This window comes from Pan paniscus, chromosome 10 (assembly GCF_029289425.2).
Source record: "Pan paniscus chromosome 10, NHGRI_mPanPan1-v2.0_pri, whole genome shotgun sequence".
Taxonomy (NCBI): Eukaryota; Metazoa; Chordata; class Mammalia; order Primates; family Hominidae; genus Pan; species Pan paniscus.
In genome coordinates, this window is record NC_073259.2 from 104,631,957 (window position 1) to 104,647,049 (window position 15,093).

General features: G+C 34.8%; 1 protein-coding gene across 1 annotated transcript in view; it reads left to right on the plus strand.

The window, feature by feature from the left end:
- CFAP54 (cilia and flagella associated protein 54) overlaps positions 1-15,093 on the plus strand; it is a 397,088-nt gene that overhangs the window by 80,152 nt on the left and 301,843 nt on the right. The window contains exons 20-22 of the mRNA XM_034934266.2: positions 6,704-6,880; positions 10,719-10,811; positions 11,044-11,229. Of these exons, the coding sequence (XP_034790157.2) occupies positions 6,704-6,880; positions 10,719-10,811; positions 11,044-11,229 (456 nt within the window). The remainder of the gene's footprint in view (positions 1-6,703; positions 6,881-10,718; positions 10,812-11,043; positions 11,230-15,093) is intronic.

Below are 15,093 nucleotides of genomic sequence, written 5' to 3' on the forward strand. Positions count from 1 at the left end.
TAATTGTTTTTCCTATTTTGTAGCATTTCAAGTCAAATCAATTCTATCTGATTTTTTTTTAGGGGGGAAGAATATACATAGGCTTTTAAAAATTTATTTTTATTTTTATTTATTTACGAGGCAGGGTCTTGCTCTGTCAGCCTGGCTGCAGTGCAGTGGTGTGTATGGCTCACTGCAGCCTCGACCTCCTGGGTTCAGCCATTCTCCTACCTCAGCCTCCTGAGTAGCTAGAACCACAGGCCCATGCTACCATGCCTGGCTGTTTGTATTTTTTTGTAAAGATGCGGTTTTGTCATGTTGCCCAGCATGGTCTCAAAATCCTGGGTTCAAGCGGTCCGCTTTCCTCAGTCTCCCAAAGTGCTGGGACTACAAGCATGAGCCACTGTGCCCAGCCTCAGCGCTTTGTAATTGTGTGCTCAAGTCTTTTTTTCTTTTCTTTTTTTTTTTTTAAATCAATGAGCCAACTTCTAATTCTGACCCCTCCTCTTATGAGGCCATGTTTTGACTCCCAGGCTTCAAACTGCTAACAGAATATTTAGCATATCTACATTTTGGATTTTTTTTCTCTTTTAAGTGATTTAAGGGTATTGCATAGGAAACTTAATCCAGGTTGCCTTTCCAAACTTCTTTTAACTTAGTTTATTAAGACAAGATAGCATAGTGGTTAGGAGTATAAGGATCTTGGATTAGAGTTCTGGTTCTACCAGTGATTAGCTGTATGACCTGTCAAGTTATTTATGCTCTCTTAAGATTCAATTTCTTCATCTGTGAAACCGGGATTCTTGGGAAGATTCAATGTAATGATGCATATAAAATGCTTAGTGTTCGGAATAGAGTAAGCAGTCAATAAATGTTAGCCATTATTATTATTATTACTCTGCTTTTCATTCAGTTTTGTCATATCAGAACTATTATTATTTCTCTTTCACTTTAAGCACTCTGAGACATTCTGTTTGAACTACTTTTTGGTGCTTTATATATATTTTCCTCCATCAGACTACACATTTCTTTCTGTATTTTCTCTTAGATTTATCTTATTACTTGTATATTTTATTCTAAGCAATATTCCTTCTCAGGATTCTTGGATATGACTTAATCTACTTTTCATCTTTTTCTGCAACGTACATTATAATGTTGAGAACCCAGAATATACCTCAGGGAGGTCTACCAGATACGTAGGAAATATGGTACTTTATCATTCCAGTCCTGTGATAGTTGATTACATATGTCTTAGTCACACCCTCAGGATTCCATTGCATCTTTCCATTAGTGTTTTGCTGCACTGTGGGCGTCAAGCCTGTGTCAAATGTATTTAACATCAATCTGTCTGTCCTCATAAGCATTGAGTAACTTCTGAAGAGAGGCAGGTTTCATTTTCTCTAAGGGAAACTATACGCAGAGAAATTTACATTCAGACAAAAATACTTTGGACTTCAATACTGTGGTTTTGGTGGCACATTGCAGTGGAAACCACCATTGAAAGAACACCTTAGAGCTTATTTTTATTGTGAGTTGGTGGGCAAGTCCCTTTCCATCGAGATTCCTTGGCTGAGTCCCCGTGATAGGTAAAGGCTTATTTCTTTTTTCAAAGTTACTGAACCTTTCTAATTTGCTAGGCACTGTGGTAGATGGTACAAGATGTGAGGATATAGTTATTTTTCATTATTGATACGTCATGGAAAGTCTACTTCTTGACCTGTGATTAGAGAATGGTTTATCTAGGTTTTGCAATTGTAATAGGTTGGTGTTCTAGAGCACTGCTATTATAGACAACATTCAGGTCCATATTGATAACACTTTCTCATGACTAAGTAGTATTGGTTTCATGGGAATTTTTCCTTCTTGATTTTTTTTTTTGGGGGATTTTTTGATGTTACTTCCCTTTTTCTAGTTGAAGAACCCCTTTAAAAAGCCCCAGGCACTTTCTCATAAACAAAATCTTATTAGCAGCTCAATGAATTGGCTGCCTTAAATTAGGATTCTAGTTTTTAACTAGCATTAGGGTTTGCCCTGAATTCTATTATGGAATTTATCTGATTTACCTAAATCAAGGGCTTTGTTATAAACTTTTCTTTTGTCACCATTCACTTAAAACTTTAATACTTCTGTTAACCTATTTCAAATTGGGCCATGGGATCTGAGTTAGGGGTCTAAAGTTAAAATTGATCAAGAGCCAATCAGAACATTTTAAATATGCCATCTTAAAAGACACTGTAATAAAGATTACCCTTTTCTTTCATAATTTTGTGTGTCTTATATTCCAAACACATTGATTGAACTTAAAGAGATAAAGCACTGTCCTTCCTGCCAAGACCAGTGTTTAGAGGGTGTGGACAGTCAAGTGCAGAGGTAACATATTATATAATACCTGCTAAAATAAAGATACTATGTAATGAAGGAAATGGCTTATTTAAATACATGGGCTATCTTGGAAGATGTCAGAGGAGGTGATATTTGTGTGGATCTTAAAACAGAGAAGAGGATGTGAGATGCTCCAGAAAGAATGAAATGCGTGGGCAATTCTGAGGCGTGAAATAACAGCATTTTAGGGAATGAGTGATTTTTTTTTTTTATGGTTTCAGAGGTTAGGTTGAACAGAGAGGTAGGTATGAGAGAGGGAAAGAGTAGAAAGGGGGATAAGGCTAGAAAATGTAGTCATGATCAGAATGAAAAGGGCTTTGGAAAAGTTTGCACTTTATCTGGCAAGTATTAGAGGAGCCATTGAAGGACTAGAAGACTGGAGGTTGAAGAGACTAGAAAGAGACTGGGAGAAAGGCAGGAGGGAAAAGGAGATTTACTCACCTGAATCTGTGGTTCCCAGTTCTTGCTGTACTTTGGAATTATCCTTGGTGTTTGTAAATAATACAGATGTTCAAGCTTCACTCCTGGAGATTTCTATTTTGGGGTAGAAATGGACCCTTCTGATTTTTAAATAAACTCCATAGATGATACTGATCAACAGCCCAGTTGAGAAATGTCTATGTTATAGCCATGGCAGAACACAGAAAGTTTTTTTTTTGCCTCAGTTGGATTCATTGATGTGCAGAAAGAAGATGCAAGAATTAAGTCAGAAGGTGCTAGTGTTCAATTGGTTCACTGAATCAGGAACTACCAAGGCAAATTTTGAGATCAAATTTGGAGCCCAGAAAGGCTGGCTGGTCAGTGGAGATGGGGGTCAAAGGCAGTCTGCTTGAATATAAGGGCCAGTGGGCCAGTGCCGCTGGTATATTTTACAGGCTCCAAACATAATCCCGAGGAAGGATATGTCTCCAAATTTCCAAGGGAAGTGGGGGCATTGGTCTCCTTTCCTTGTGTTACATAATTTTTCCTTAGGCTGATTTTGTCTGTTCTTATGTAACCTGAAATATCTTGGTCTCTACAGCCTGTGATACGAATGAAGATACATTAATGTTTAATGTTCAAAATATAATAGCGTTTTATCTCCTTTATGTTCAGGTAGGACTTTCTTCCCTCAAAGTTTTTCCACAGCTACCTGGGGAAATCCACTTATCTTTTCTGTCTCTGGCCTCTTCCTCATCAAGGCTCTCACCTTTTGTTGCCCTTCAAGGGAGTCCTGTTCTGTGGTACATTTGTCCCCTCAGGGAGCCAAAGCTGCTCTGTTGTCTGTGGAAGAGGGTGAAGAGGGAATGAGCCTCTGCCCAGCCCTGTGCTGATTGTGTGCTCTGGGCCTCACTGGCTCTTTTATGGCTTTTTATGACATTGCTCCCTCACCATCTAGCCCTGACCCTTTTGTCCATCCATTTGTTATAATTTTTAAAAATTAGTTTGGTTGAATGAGTGAAAAAGTGGAGGCAATGGAGGAGACAGATGTCATCCTATCTCCTTGATTCATTCATTCAGTGATTCAAACAGTTACACTGATACCTCATATGTGTATATAAATTAGCTTTTAGGTCTAAATACGGAAGGACTGGTATGCAGGCTCTAGAAACATGGTTACCATGTAACACTTCCCTTCCCATACGAAGGAATGATTGTCTTTGCAGATGCCTAAGATTCTTGACCTGCATATGCAGAAACATTTCTCAAGTCCTCCTGGCACCGAACAAGTGGAATTAAAAAACTATTCATCATCGTGGATACATTTTAATCATGATTAATGATTTTAGACCTTAACGTCAACCATTTCCAATAAAAAAGAAAAATGAGAAGTTAATTCTGATCTCAATTTCGACCAAGCTTCATTATTTTAGAAAAAATATATGATGTTATAGTTTTATAATCTCTGCTCCTACAGGGAGCTGGTTTCCTCACTCAGCTTTAAATATGACTCCAACGCGTACTCAGATCCTATCTCCAGTTTTTTACCTACCCTTTTGAGCTTGAGGCTCAGGTTTCCAAATGGAAACTTCAACCTCAACATGTCTTCTGTAGGAGAAACAGCACAGGTTTTTTTCTGTCAGAATGAAATACATTTGAAATTTGGTAGAGAGACATATTGTCTTTTCATTTCCAGGATCTCTTCTCTTATGTTTGTTGAATTAACTAGAACTTCCAGAATAAAATGGAATAGTGGCATTCTTTCTGGCTTTTATTGATAATTCTATTAGTGCTTCACTCTTAGCACTAAGAGTGCTATTTTGTGCTAGTAATATTTTGGTTATTGGCTAAAATTAATATTTTTAAATAATGCTAAAAAGAGCTTTTCTAATTTATTGACTTAAAAAATCTGTAATGAATGTTAAAAAATGTCTGAAATGTCTTTTTGGCCATTGAGTACTATGATCATGTTTTTTCTCATTTAATTTATGGATATATTAAATTATATTTATATACTTCCTAATGTTAAACTGTCCTGGCATTCCTGGGAAAAAGACAGTATTATTACAGTTCATTATTTTGTTAGTATATTGTTAGAGTAAATGTATTAGTATTTTATGTATTTTATTTAAGGTGTCTGCATTTGTATTTGTGAAATGACTGGTCTGTGTTTTTATGTGTAGTCGTTTTTCAGACGGTTATCAAAGTTAAAATAGTTTTATAACATTATTTGAGAGGATATCTGTTTCTCTCTGTATTTGGAAACATTTAAAATGGCATAGGAATGATCAGTTCTTTGAGATTTAAAATATTTTGTTTATGAACTCATTTGAGCCTGACACTTTTATATGAAACAATTTTTGGGTAACATTTCCAGTTTCTTTGAACATTATTATTTCTGTGTTTAGGTTCCTGCTTTTTGAGTCAGTTTGCTGATTTTGTATTTTCATCCCTAATGACTAATGACATTGAACATCTTTTCATGTGCTTATTGGCTATTTGTGTCTTTTCTGGAGAAATGTGTATTCACATTCTTTGCCCATATTTAAAAGGAGTTATTTTCCTTTTTATTATTGAGTTATAAAAATTCTCAGTTATAACAGTGTATATAAGTGCTGAATACAAGTCTTTTATCAGATACATGATTTGAAAACATTTTCTCCCATTCTGTAGGCTGTCTTTTCACTTTCTTAATGGTATCCTTTGAAACACAAACGCTTTTGATTTTGATGAAGTCCACCTTATCTACTTTTTCCTTTGTCAGTGTGCTTTCGGTGTTCCAGAACACTTTAAGTGAAAGAGTAATAATAATAATAGTTCTGATATGGCAAAGCAGAATGTTCCGGAGTGCTTAAAATGAAAGAAAGAGGAGGAGGAGTAGTAATCATAATCATAATCATAATCAATGTCTAACGTTTATTGACCGCTTACTCTGTTCCAAACACTAAGCATTTTAAATGCATCATTGCATTGAATCTTCCAAACAGCATTGTGTAACTCAAGGTCACAAAGATTTGGTCATATATTTTCTTCTAAGAGTTTTATAATCTTAGCTCTTACATCTGAATGTATATTTCATTTTAAGTTAATATTTGCTTATGGTGTGAAGTAGGAGTTGAACTTTATTCTTTTGCATGTAATGTCCAATTGTCCTAGCACCATTTGTAGAAAAGACTATTCTTTCTTTATCAACACTTTAATTTTAATCTTTACATGGGTTTTTACTTAGAGCTCAGTTAGAGAGTCTTTGCCTTTTAATTTAAAAGGAATTGTAACCCATTTACATGCATTATTATTATTGCTTATGCATTTAGCCCTACTTTTGAAATGTTATTTAGGTCTGATTTTTATATTTCTCTTTTGTTTTATGTGTTATCTCTCTGCATATAACCTTTTTAAAAAGTGGTTGCCTTTCCATCAGCTTCACAGAATATGGTTTTTCTATTTTATTTCTTCTTGCTGATAAAAAGAAACTCTCAATAATATTTATTTCATAAACCACATATACCAATATTCTTATTATTTGAGAGTCACACTTCAGCTGAATTAGGGTAGCTGTGTAATTCATCAGCATAAATGCAGATGATTGTGGTATGAACCTTTTAGGGAAAATGAAATGTGGTAGATATTCAAAAGGTTCAATTTAAAAATGTAATACCTCATATTCATGTATGATAATAATGATAAACATATAAGATACACAAATATAATGCCATTGGTGATCATGATTAACCTTATTTAGTAGGCATCTTTTACTTTTGCAAAATCATTAAATAGTTGAAATATATATGTATATATTTGAGCCTCTGAGGCTTGAAAAACTGCATATAAAAATATAACATTGTTTAACATCACTAGAATTCTATAAACGTAGAGTTCAAGCTCTTGACATATATTTTTCTATTTTCATATTTCATCATAGGAAGCATATTCCTTAATTCAGAGGATTGAAGCTGAACAAAATGCCCTATATTCCTATCAGAAATATTTGGAAAGTTCAAAAAGAAAGAAAAGCAGAGTCCCCCCTCCACCTATCCTGCTGTCTCGAACTCATTGTTCTGTGACACTCAAACCTGCTCCATTTACTTCAGAGGTTAAGGTATGGTGTCCAGTAAAATTTTTGCCTCATGCAAAGCAACATAAGTACTTTTATAACTACCATGATTCATACTTTGATTGCTTTTAGGAACTGGATAGTCTTATTCATAAGCACTGAACACTGGATTAATATTCCAATGTCTTATCTATACTTAGTTTCTCCATGACTTGTTGCCCCTTATGCTGTTATATTTATGATATGCTCTGTATTGCATTGCTATACCCAAATATATTGTTAGGAGAAACAGTAGAGAAGCACCTCCTTGTAAGTATCCTTGTCACCATGACACACCATATGCTGACATCCTCATGTGCTCAAGATGGAAGTCTCACTTGAAGTGGAATCAGACATTTGAAGAGGGTAGAAGTTACTTCAGAGTCAGTGATGGTATGAGGCAGCAGAGTGTAAAATTTAGGGGTGATGAGTCTAGAGGTTCTGCCCAAAATCCTTCCAAGTAACTGTAGATTCTTTCAACACAAGCAAAGGACAATTCCAACCATATTATAAACCATAAATCTTTGTGTATTTATTGGAAGGTGAGCTTTTTCTCCCATCCCTGATGCCTCAGAACTTGGCCTATATGTGACTAAAACTTGAGATTCAGTTTCTTCACAAGAATTTGGTTCTACCTAATTTATATTTTACAAACTACACTTTCCTCTTTGGGATGATCAATAACATGCTCTTTGATGTTACATAAAAATAAAGTTTTATCTTTGTATCTTTGATTCTCTTTAGGATGTTCTGCTTGAAGGTATGTCAACTTGGTATAGTAGAGAGAACATAGGCTTTGGAGTCAGACAGATTTAGGTTTATAATTCTAGCTCCAACCTTTCCTGGAAGTCTGACCTTAAGAAAGCTAAATACATTTCCTGAGTTTTCTTTTTTTCATCATTTGGAAAGTGTGTTTATTGTGAAAATTAAATGAGATAATGTATAATATTCTTGGCATATTAGCTGATATCTTTCCACTTCTTGTATTAAATGTTAAGTAGTAAAGCTTACTCAAAACAAGTAATGGGCTAAGCACGATGGCTCAAGCCTGTAATCCCAGTACTTTGGGAGGCTTGCAGGCAGATTACCTGAGGTCAGGGGTTCGAGACCATCCTGGCCAACATGGTAAAACCCTGTCTTTACTAAAAATACAAAAAATTAGCTGGGCGTTGTGGCAGGCACCTGTAATCCCAGCTACTCAGGAGGCTGAGGCAGGAGAATCGCTTGAACCTGGGAGGTGGAGGTTGCAGTGAGCCGAGATCACGCCATGACATTCCAGCCTGGGAGACAGAGCGAAATACTATCTAAAAAAACAAAAAATAATGAAATCATAGACTGTGATTACATTATTTGGTGATATTTTTTGTGGATTCTGTCCAATGAGCATTTATTGAGTGCCTGTAATCTGTCAAGCTCTGTGCGAGGTAATTGAGGTATAAAGATAAATATGGATTAAATGTGCTTGCATACTTTGAGCAGCTTCAGGAATGGCAAATGGACATCAGTGAGAACTGATGACAACCTTCATAGTGCTTTATAATTGTGAGAGGAGGGGAATAGAAGTGACATTCATCTTATACCTAACTGTGCTATGACAGATGCATTACTGCTGTTGATACTGGTTTTAAAGTTAAACTTTGGATTTTTGGAATCTGTTTAAGAATAGAGCTTCACTGATTTTGGAAAATTAGTGCAGAACTAAGACCACGTGCTTTACTAAGAGTTTTTGTTTGCTTTTGTTCAAATATTTGGGTTTCTTTAACCAAAATCTTATTCTTTATGTACTTTAATTTAATGATTAGTTTATTTCATTTCATAATTCTTGGAAATAGGAAGATATAAGAGTCTCATATTTGGCCTATAGTTTTAGGACTCATCAATGAGGACATTATAGGAAGTTTATGTGTATTATGTTCATTTAGAGAGTTCCAGGAAATTATCACCATCTGTTACCTTCTCATCAGCACTAGATGGTGCTATGGGCTTAAATAAGTTTTCTGGGTTGAGGCTTCAGCCATCTTTTGTTTTCTCAAAATCTCTTGTTGAGGCATTCATTTCATTAAAATCTACTTTTGTAGTTGAAAATGCTAATGTTATTTATATTACGTATAAACTGTTCTAAAGTTAGTACTGATTTGTTCATGATGTCTCTACCCTTATGTAGATTCTAATTACACATTGTTTCTTAGAGTTACATAAACTGATATGTCTTCATCTGTGGAACAAAATAAAAATATAAAGCCTGCTTGTAAAAATGCTTTTAGAGAGAATTTTACCCTCCAAATTCTGGTTTATATAATAGAACTTGGAGCAATAGTGATATAAATCATAGAACATAGTCTTTCTGCCTTTTTTCTTCTTTGAAAAATAGTATCTTTTTGCATGGGAAATCAAAGGAAGTTAGTTTTGCATTTTTTTTTTCTGAGATTCATCTGATTTTTTTTTTTCTACCCTATTCTCCAGCTTCAGGTTCCTTCTGTGTTCTCTTTGTCCTGTTCTGCCTTTGACTAGTGCTTTTTAATCAGTTGTGCACATCACAGTCACCTGAGAAATGTTCTTTGGAAAGACAAAGATGCGGAAACTTGCATCAGAAATTCTAATTCATTGATGCTAGACAGGCTTGGGTATCTGTAATTTACAAAAATGGTTGATTCTGTACAAATTTGTATTTTAAAGAAGTAATTCTGGAGCACAGTCAGTGTTGAGAACCACTTGTGTCAATTGGACATCGTTAGTATTTTTCTGTTGACCTGGAGGAAGGAGTAGCAGGCACAAGCTGTAAGAGGTAGTTGTATTTAGAGACAATTGTATTTTTTTTAGAGGCAATTGTATTTTTCCTTCTTTCTAGCTTGCCTTGTAGTTTAGGAGTTGCCTCTGGGAAGAAGGTAATGACACAGCCATGACCCCTATAACCCTCAGCAGTATGGCTTGTTCATAATACTACCCCGTCGGGTGTCACCTAGCTCCCTTTTTCTCTGTAGGGAGAATAGTTCATTCCAATAATGAATCTTCATTATCTTGACACCTCGGCGAAAGGATCATTGTCTAACTATTTAATCAAGGTTAAATTTTGTTGTTTCTGTGGGATTTATATTTTATGTTTGATTTATGTCTAATGTTTATATTTAAAATATAAAATTAAACTAAATATAAAAATTATCAAAGTAATATCATGTTTCAGAAAATGTATAAATTGGAGAAAAAAATTGGCCCATTATTTACCTATCATCTTACCATTTTATCATCCAAATCCTACTGCTGTTCTTATTTAGGGGTGTTTTCTTCTAGGCTTTTTCATATGTATTTTTATATTTTATTTAAAATAATATATTTTAGTATCTTGCTTCTCTTTCCACTTGCTTTTTTTGTCATACATTATCATGTAAAATATGAAAATCATTTGAGTGTTAATCTTTTTTTTTACATCAAGACAAAGTCATTTTAGGAGTCAACCCCTGCCACTATCTGTCTGATCTTGGGCAAAGTTATTTAACATCTCTGCATCTCCATTTCCTGTGAAGCAAAATGATAATAGTAATCCCATCTCATAGAGTTGTGCATATTAGAAAATATATGTAAATTTCCTAACAGTACTTAGCAGTAGGAACTGTTCAATTAATGGTGGTTAAAATAATTAATAATGAATAATATCTTAGTCTTAATTGCCTCAGTAAACTAGCTAAGGTTACTTTTACTCTTTAAAGATTAAACCTAAGTATATTTGTAAACTTGGATTTCATGTTTTAAAACCTGAATCATTACATTTTTATTTAGAAAAGTATTTTTTTTGTTACATTGATATAAAAGAATGCCTTTTAAGCAGGCTCATTTTTCTTGTCGGCAGGTCTCCTGGTACTGCATTTTGGGTTGCAAAGCAGAAGGAAGTTATGGAAAAGTACGGCTAAACAATAATCATCTCCCAAATTCAGGAGAAGCGGTACGTCAAATTAAACATCAGGAAATCTTATTGAAGCCTTTAATGATAATTACATTTTTAAATGAAGTCATTGTTTTGGTGAATCTCTCTAATTTCCACTTGAATCATAACTAAAATCCAACAGTGAAAGAAAAAGGTTTTTTTTTTTAATAGAAGGTTTACTTAATTGTATTTTAAAAGTCATGTTATTTTAATTTTTCATGTATAACTTGAAATATATTTTTCTTAATAGATACCAGCTGACGGTAAAAGTGTTTTTGAAGTGAAAGGTTTAGAAACCAATGAAAAGTATGTATTTGCAGTTGCTGCCTATTCTAACAACGGAAAGCTTGTCGGTGGTGCTATTGGGGAGACAACTAAACCAATTCTGGTTTATCCCCCTCTTTCTACTATTACTGCTCGGATGTTCCTGACCCAGGTAGAAGAGATTTCTGCTAATTTTTTCCACTATGTTTTTTTTTCCACTAAGCAGTTATGAAGTAATTTCTGATGGAAATAAAAATCACAGCAGATATTCTAAAGCTCCTATAACACACATTTTCCATTACTACAGTTTTGTCTCATAAAATATGAATCATTCCTTCTCTTATTAGTAAATTTGCTTTTTGACAATAACATTTTTTCCCCTGGATTACAAATGTAACACATATATATTAATTTTAGAAATGCTAGAAAACACTGAAATGCATAAAGAAGAAAATAAATGTTATCTGTTATCCTATCATCCAGAGTAGCAGAGTTCTTACCCTGGGGCAATTTTGTCAATGTCTAGAGAAATTTTCAGTTGTCACAAACTAGAGGGGTGCTACTGGCATCTAGTGAGTAGAGGCCAGGGAGGCTGATAAACATCCTACAATGTACCGGATAGCCCCCATAGCAAAGAATTATCCAGCATAAAATGTCAGTGGTGTCAAGATTGAGAAACCCTAATCCAGAGATATCCTTTTATTTTTGTGTATCTATCTGCCTATTTATCTATCTAATTAATATATATATATATACATGCACACACACGTGTATATGAATTTATGTACAATATATAATTTAAATCATAGTATACATATTATTTTACATCCTGATATTTTCACTTAACATATAATTGACATTGCTGTATTCCATTAAGTATTCTTCCAAAACATAATTTTTAATGGTTCCATGGCATTGAATCTTATGGATATATAATAGTTTGTTAGTAATTCTCCATTGCTAAACATCTAGATACTTTCCAGTCTTTTGCTATTATAAACAAAGCTATGATGCCCAACTTTGTATATAAATCTTTACCTACATCCATGATTACTTTCTTAGGGTAAATTTATAAAAGTAAAACTTCTGGATCAGTAGAGGCAGAGAGACCTGAGTTCAAATTCCAGCTCCTCACACTATCACAGCCATGTGATAGTGGACAAGTAATTTTCATCTGTGAAGCAAGAGTAGCAGTAGTAGCTACTTCCCAGAGGTATTATGATTATTAAATGGAATTATGCCTGTCAAATATTATCACACAGTAGGCATTGAATAAATAGTATTGTTTTTAGTTAGGGATATACTCATGAATTAATGTTTTTTGTCGAAATAGTTATTGCCTGACTTAAAACATGTCACCAGTGAAGAGGATGCTAGGAAGAGTGACTCATTGACCTACGTCTCAAGTATCTAATTTTAAGCCTATTCTTGACTGTAGAGCTGATGGCTTTTCTAAATTTTGTCATATTTCTATTCTATTTTCTCTTAATAGTTGATTAGTATTATAAGATAAGATCTTAGTGGCATTTTATATATCATATTTTTCAAAGAAAATTAAATTGAGAGAATTACTAGGATTTGTCTAGTATTGGTTTAGCGTGTCATACTGCCTCATGGTTTTCTGATGTTTTGGTATCTTTGGAATCTAATATATTCCCTAATTTGCAGTGATGGAGTTATTGTGAGGAACTGAATATTTCATCAAGGCCTAATTTTTCTCCAGGGGGTGGTTTGACTCTTGGGCTTAATTTGGTAGAACTTTCATTGAAAGTTAATAAAACTAAGTCAGAGCTATACTGCTGGGATAATGAGTAGTGTCATGAAGTAATGACCTGTGTTTCTTTACTGACACTATATTTGCAGTTCTGTAGTTTATTTATGATGGTTTATGTGCATTCTGTCTCATAATGTTAAGAGGCTAAAGCAAAGCTTTCTCACTTATTAAACCTCCTTAATTTATAACTTAAGTTTAAGCTTTTAAGTTTCAGCAAGTTAATGCACCTCTATTTTGTAAGTGCAATCTAATTTTCATGAGAGTGGTTAGTTTCTAGTTTCAGGACAGTTCTTTTCTTTAAAACATATTATTATAAATATTTGATAGTAAAGCATGGAGACATTTCACTAAATGCCTGTGATTAACTTGGCTTTTGGGACTTTAGGTTGTACTTTTTACTCAGCATTATTCTGTAAATATTAATAAAATCAAGTGAATCTGTACTAGGCTTTCCCTAAATGTAGAAGGCTATTAGTTTAGTGTATCTGGAAATTTTTTTTGAGGAAACTTTTTGAATTACCTGTTTTCTGTGGCTATTTTCTCTTCTTTTTAGACTATTTCTTTTTATTCCTCCTCGTTAAGTAGAAAATGACTAGATAATATGATATAAATGTAGAAGAGTAGAAATCTGTGAGCAGGATTCTGATCTTGACCTTGGAGACTGATTTTAGGCAAATTGGTCTCAATTTTCCTATCTGTAAAATGGATGTAAGACAAAATGCCATATTTGAGTGAATTGTTGAACTACCAAATCAAGTAGTGAGTGGGCACAATGGCTTACTGAGATAAGAAAAGGAGGAATATCGTTTATTTAAGAGCTACTGTGTACGAAGCATTTAAAATTTATTATTCCACTTATTATAATAACTCCATGAGGTAGTATGATTACTTTTCTTTTATAGTTGAGGGAACAGATTAATTTAATCCTTCCTCTGCCAAACCCACTGTATCCCTAAAAGGGTGTCTCAGGGAGGTTAAGAAATGTACCCAAGGTTGCTCAGGTAGCAGATGTCAAGCCTGACACTTGGACCAGCTCATGCCTTTGGACTGCTCTGTCCAGGTTCCAGGAAGTCACGTATTGGACACCTAACATGTGCCAAGTCTTCTAGAGCCTGCATCTCTCCAATCTATTAAGTGACCCTCTGCTCCTTAGAGAGCTCCTCTTCTCTTTAACCCTATTCCTTCCCTTTCACTGTCTTTACCTCTTCCTCTATCAATTTTCTTTTTATTCTCTCCCTGTGTTGGTGTTAATCAGCAGGTCTTCATGATCTGTATTGGCAGTAGAGTTTGATGTTGGAACATGAATGCTTTGTCAGCAATCACGATGGTGGCAGGTGAAGGGGAAATGAAGTTCACACGACTCCCACTTTGTATGTGAATTCATTAAAACCCATTATTAATCAAAACCCCTTTTATTAATAATGGTTTGTCTTTTGTCTATTTTATTTTTTATTCAAATAAAAAAAATAGGCCTAGTGTAGTGGCTCACGCCTGTAATCCCAGCACTTCGGGAGGCTGAGGGAGGCAGATCGCTTGAGGTCAGGAGTTCAAGACCAGCCTGGGCAACATGGTGAAACCCTGTCTCTATTAAAAATACAAAAATTAGCCAGATGTGGTGGCACGCACCTGTAATCCCAGCTACTTAGGAGGCTGAAGCGGGAGGATTGCTTGGGCCCAGGAGGTGGAGGTTGCAGTGAGCCAAGATTATGCCACTGCATTTCAGCCTGAGTGACCAGAGCAAGACCCCGTCTTAAAAACAACAACAATAACAACAAAAAGAGTTTTAACTCTTCTTTTCCCTCTCATCCTCTAACTGAAGATTACCACTCTTTCCACTCATCTATTTATGGATGAATCATTTAGTCAATGTTTATCTTGTGCCAGGTTATATGCTAGATGTCATCACTTCATCCTTTGAAATATGTTTTTTTTTTTTTTTTATCAATCTCATTACGATGACAGTAATACTTGTTTAGATAATTCTGACTTACAGTTTCAGTTAAAGCCCTGATTGCAAGTCATGGAACCAGCTCAGCTTGGGGTAATGCAGCTAGGCCCTGGGAATGCAGCAGAGTCCAAGCAGCTCTAGGTCTCATACTTCTGGTTCACCCTGTGCGTCTGCTTTCTTGTATTTTTCTCTAAACATTAGCTTTCATTACTTCTGCATCTTTGGAGGAAAGGTGGCAGTTCCTGAGTTTTTATATATCCCTCAATTTAAGCTATAAATGGAGATCAGCTGACTGGCCTCTAACCGTGGCTCCA